The 4,064-nt window shown below is 40.7% G+C and overlaps 1 protein-coding gene across 1 annotated transcript in view; it reads right to left on the reverse strand.

The window, feature by feature from the left end:
* Positions 1-2: 2 nt before the first annotated feature.
* LOC107101774 (sacsin-like) overlaps positions 3-4,064 on the reverse strand; it is a gene marked incomplete at its 3' end in the record, with an annotated part of 16,821 nt that continues 12,759 nt past the window's right edge. Inside the window, exon 6 of the mRNA XM_015400820.1 lies at positions 3-2,719. Coding sequence (XP_015256306.1) covers positions 3-2,719 — 2,717 coding nt within the window. The remainder of the gene's footprint in view (positions 2,720-4,064) is intronic.

Below are 4,064 nucleotides of genomic sequence, written 5' to 3' on the forward strand. Positions count from 1 at the left end.
GCTGTATCTTTTTTCATCTTTATGTCACCAGGGGAAAATGCTGGGAGAAATGTAGTAATTTTCAATTTTTCCCACTGAGGGGAATCTTTTTCTTCCAAGTGTTCCTTCAGAAGTTCAAGGAGGCAAGTTACATTATCATATGCTTTCTTTTTGTCAACACTCCACATTTCAGTCATCTTGCATGCTTTTTCTGTGATGTCCTCCAGTGGAAGATGATCACCTGCCATTCCAAGTTCCAGCAAGCGTTGAATCCTTTTGGGGGAACAGAAGTCCTGTTTGCTTCCACCCAACAGGCGTCCTTCCTCTGGCTCAAAAAGACAAGCAACTCTACTGGAGGGGTTCACAAGTTTCTTGATATACTGAAGATTACCATCTGTTGTAGGTATGCAAGGATAAGATGTCAACAGACTGTCAATTCCTTTCAGGTTGAGGTCAACTGCATGCAACACAAGAGTGTCTCTGGTCTTAGGGTCCATGGCGTCAAGGTTTTTAAATACCACTTCTTGATAAAATTTCTCCCAGGTCCAAGTCCGGTTCTGTAAAATCGTTTTCAAGCCAGCCTGTTTGAAACTCTTTCTTAACCAAAGAGGAAGAGGAACAACACAGTTTGGTGCCTTTACATGTTTTTTGCACACCTGAGCTGCAAGTTGATTGATTTTGCCATTTTCTTCTATGCTCTCATGTAAAAAGATTGCATTGTCCATTGAGCACCATTTTTCTCCATCAAAAAACAGTTTTGGACCAGTGGAAGACTGAGCAATATTAGAGTATAATTCATCCACCAAAGGCTTAAAAGTATCACTCACTTTCTCTCTCTCAGGCCAAAAGGTGTGATAACAATAAGCCTCAAGTTCCCCATTTTCTGACATTTTCTTTAGTGCCAAAAGTGCTGTAACATAGGCTGTCACCAAAGGATCCTCTAGAAGAGCCTTGTTCCACTCATGTTTCACTCCACTTTCCCACAGACCTTTTCTGTTGCTCATCACAGCAAATGTACCATTGATATTAACAGGAAGCCCAGTTTGAATTGGAAGAGGAAGGAAGCAAAATGCTTGTCCAATAAGATCTGTTTTTGGAGGAAAGAATTTTCCAGTTTCTGTATCTTGTTGCAAAGGCACAGCAATCCCTCCAATTGGCAATGAGAACACAGCTTTCTCCTTTGGTTGAAGAAACATTTTCAAAGTCTGACCTGTGCCAAGACAGGTGTAAATGAGCCAAGAATGTTGTTCAGTTTTGTTAGAATGCTGGCTATAGATATGGACAATACTGACTGTGTTGCTGTCGATTACATTTTTGCATTGGGAATCGTGTTTCAACAGAGAAGTCTCAGCTTGCCGTTGTTTAGATATTATAGTTTTATCTTCAACTGGAACGCTTAATACTGTTTTTGACATCGAAAGGATTGTTTCCACTTCACCTGCTTTTAATGTTGTTGCTTTACTGCAGATACTTTCTAGGGACAGTGTATTGATGTTCTTGAGAAAAAGTAGGAGAGTTTGTGAATTTTTCATAAAGTTCTGATACAAGCCAGTGATATCTTCTTTGTGATATGCCTTTCTGCTTATGTCTGATGTCTGAGCCTCATTTTCATTTCTGAAAGGAAGTTTGATTAGAGTGCCATCATATGGGTCTGGAGGACATTTCTGTGTGAAGTTACATTCAAAAATACCTTCATATGGTCCAAAAAGACTGGGAAAGCAATGAAAAAGTCTCTTTACAGAAAGATCCAGTTTTATTCCAGGATTTGTGCTTGAGCTAATGTGCTTTCTTAGGTGAGTCACATTTGGATCAAGTATAAGAAGTTTGCTTCCACTTAGGATTGAGGGAATATCTGTCACATGATAAACTGTGTTGAATCCAAGTCCAAACTTTCCAATCTTTTCAGCTTTGCTTTCCTTTGAGGCTGACCCAACTCTGACAATATTTGTCCAATCCTCACCTGTGAATTGCTTGTTATTGAAGGCCCAAAGACATGGACCCTGACAAAGGGCCATGTCAGGATCAATAAGACTTTCTGGAGGATCTTTGTGTTCTCTGAAATCCACCAGAAATTTACAGGCATCAGCTCCAGCATCCTCTGCATTCTGGATGAGCTCCTTGAAGATGTCACCATCTTCATCATACTCTTTAAGGATGTTTTTAATCCTCGTAGTTATAGGCTCAGATTGTCCACATTGCTCAATACCTATAGGCTCGGGAGCAAGGATGTAGTTACTGAGAAATCTAATTTTCAACCATTCAGCTGCTGCTATTGGGATTTCTTTGTGTAGAAGATACATTTTTTCCTGACCTAGCTCAAGTTCTTCCAGTTTATGTCTGCTTACGTCACAAAGAAGTGCTTCTGATTGTGGTTTAAGGGTGAACTGTTCATCCTCTGTAATTACTGGGACAGGGATATCACCCTGGACAGTTTGCTTTGTTTTCCATAACCAGTTGAGAATCTCTATGGACACTTTCACCTCAGCTGGACTTGCAAATGGCTGTTGTCTTGCTTCAATGTTTTGCTGGATGGAATGAAGCATGCCAACAATGTCTTTATTTGAAATTGATATTCTCAGACCAAACTTCTTAAGCAGCTCCTTGTATGGTAAAAATTCATTTGGCACCTTCCCAATGTAAGAGCTTAGATCCAGATCCTGAGGGTAGTTAAGGACCAACTCACAGGGGGAAACAAATTTGTCATGGGCCCACAACCAGTCTGTCTCAGTGTTCATTAACTCTACAAATGCAGAGATGTTTTNGGGAAACAAATTTGTCATGGGCCCACAACCAGTCTGTCTCAGTGTTCATTAACTCTACAAATGCAGAGATGTTTTCTTGCATGTGCCTGTAAATGCTATGCAGCTTTCGTTTGAAATCAACGTTGGTATCAGGATCATCCATGTCTTGTACTTTCAATTTTAGGACTGACAAGTTTTTTATCACTTTCTCAGGTGGAGGCAGAGATTTTAAGCCAAGCTTGTTGTTAACTCTCTCACTGAGCTTCCCTATTACAGGCATCACCTCTCCAACAATGTCCTCATACATAGTGTGTCTTATTTCCTCTGGGCTGTAGAAAATGTTTGTAGATTTGTTAAATATGTCTCCTCTTTCAATAAGGGGTTGATCACATGGGAACCATTTAGTCTTCTTAAGAGTATTAAGTTGCGCATTAGAAAACTTTGTCAGTAGATCACAAGCATCCAGGATTTCCAAAAGGACCTGAGCTCTTTGAAGGGCCTCACCCTCAGAGTTCACTTTTTGTTTCTCAATAATTGTGGTGGCATATAACAAATGCTCAGGTGTCAAATCTGCCTCTTTGTTTATCAATCCAAGATCTATCAGACTTTCCAATATCTGTGGTGCTTCTGTGTATACAGATGGGGGAAAAAAATCTGACTCAAGGATGACTCTAAAGTTTTTCACTCTTGGATCAAAAAAGTCTGAAGCCCTTTTCAACCCTCCTTTCCCTTGGATGAATCTTAGTTCCTTGCATCTGTTTTTCAGGGACTGATTTCGTGAGAAAAGGATATTCCCATGCTGTAATATCCAGGTCATTATGTTCTCTGTAACTTGACTATTGCAGGCACCCTGTTTTATTCTGTCAACAAGGATTATGCCTACTTCAGCTGGACCCAAGAGATTCACCTTCAGCAGCTGTAAAAGTCTTTGATCAGCTTCAGTACTACACTGGATAACCGAATCTGGCACAGGCAGTTGTGGGGCTAAACCAGGACCAGCCGTTAAAACCAAAGCCTGTTTTGACTGAGCTGTGACCAAGGAACCTGTCATGGTTTGAAACAGAGGCAGCCTTATGAGAAAATCTTTCTCTGGACCTGAGAGAGAATCTAGATGGGACAAACAGTCTTTCAGTTCCTCTCGTGCTGTTTTAGTTGCACATGTTACAGTACTGATGACTTGCTGAAAGTCTAAATTCATCAACACCTTCATAACACTCATTGGAGATGGACTCAGAACATAAGTTTCAAGGTCTACATGCTTTAGCCAGTCATTCCCTCTCACCACTGTGCCGCCAGCTTTGGTCACTAGCTGAGCTAACTGGTCTGGTAAACTGCTCTGTCCTC

This window comes from Cyprinodon variegatus, unplaced genomic scaffold (genome assembly GCF_000732505.1).
Source record: "Cyprinodon variegatus isolate N-32 unplaced genomic scaffold, C_variegatus-1.0 Scaffold1150, whole genome shotgun sequence".
Classification (NCBI taxonomy): domain Eukaryota; kingdom Metazoa; phylum Chordata; class Actinopteri; order Cyprinodontiformes; family Cyprinodontidae; genus Cyprinodon; species Cyprinodon variegatus.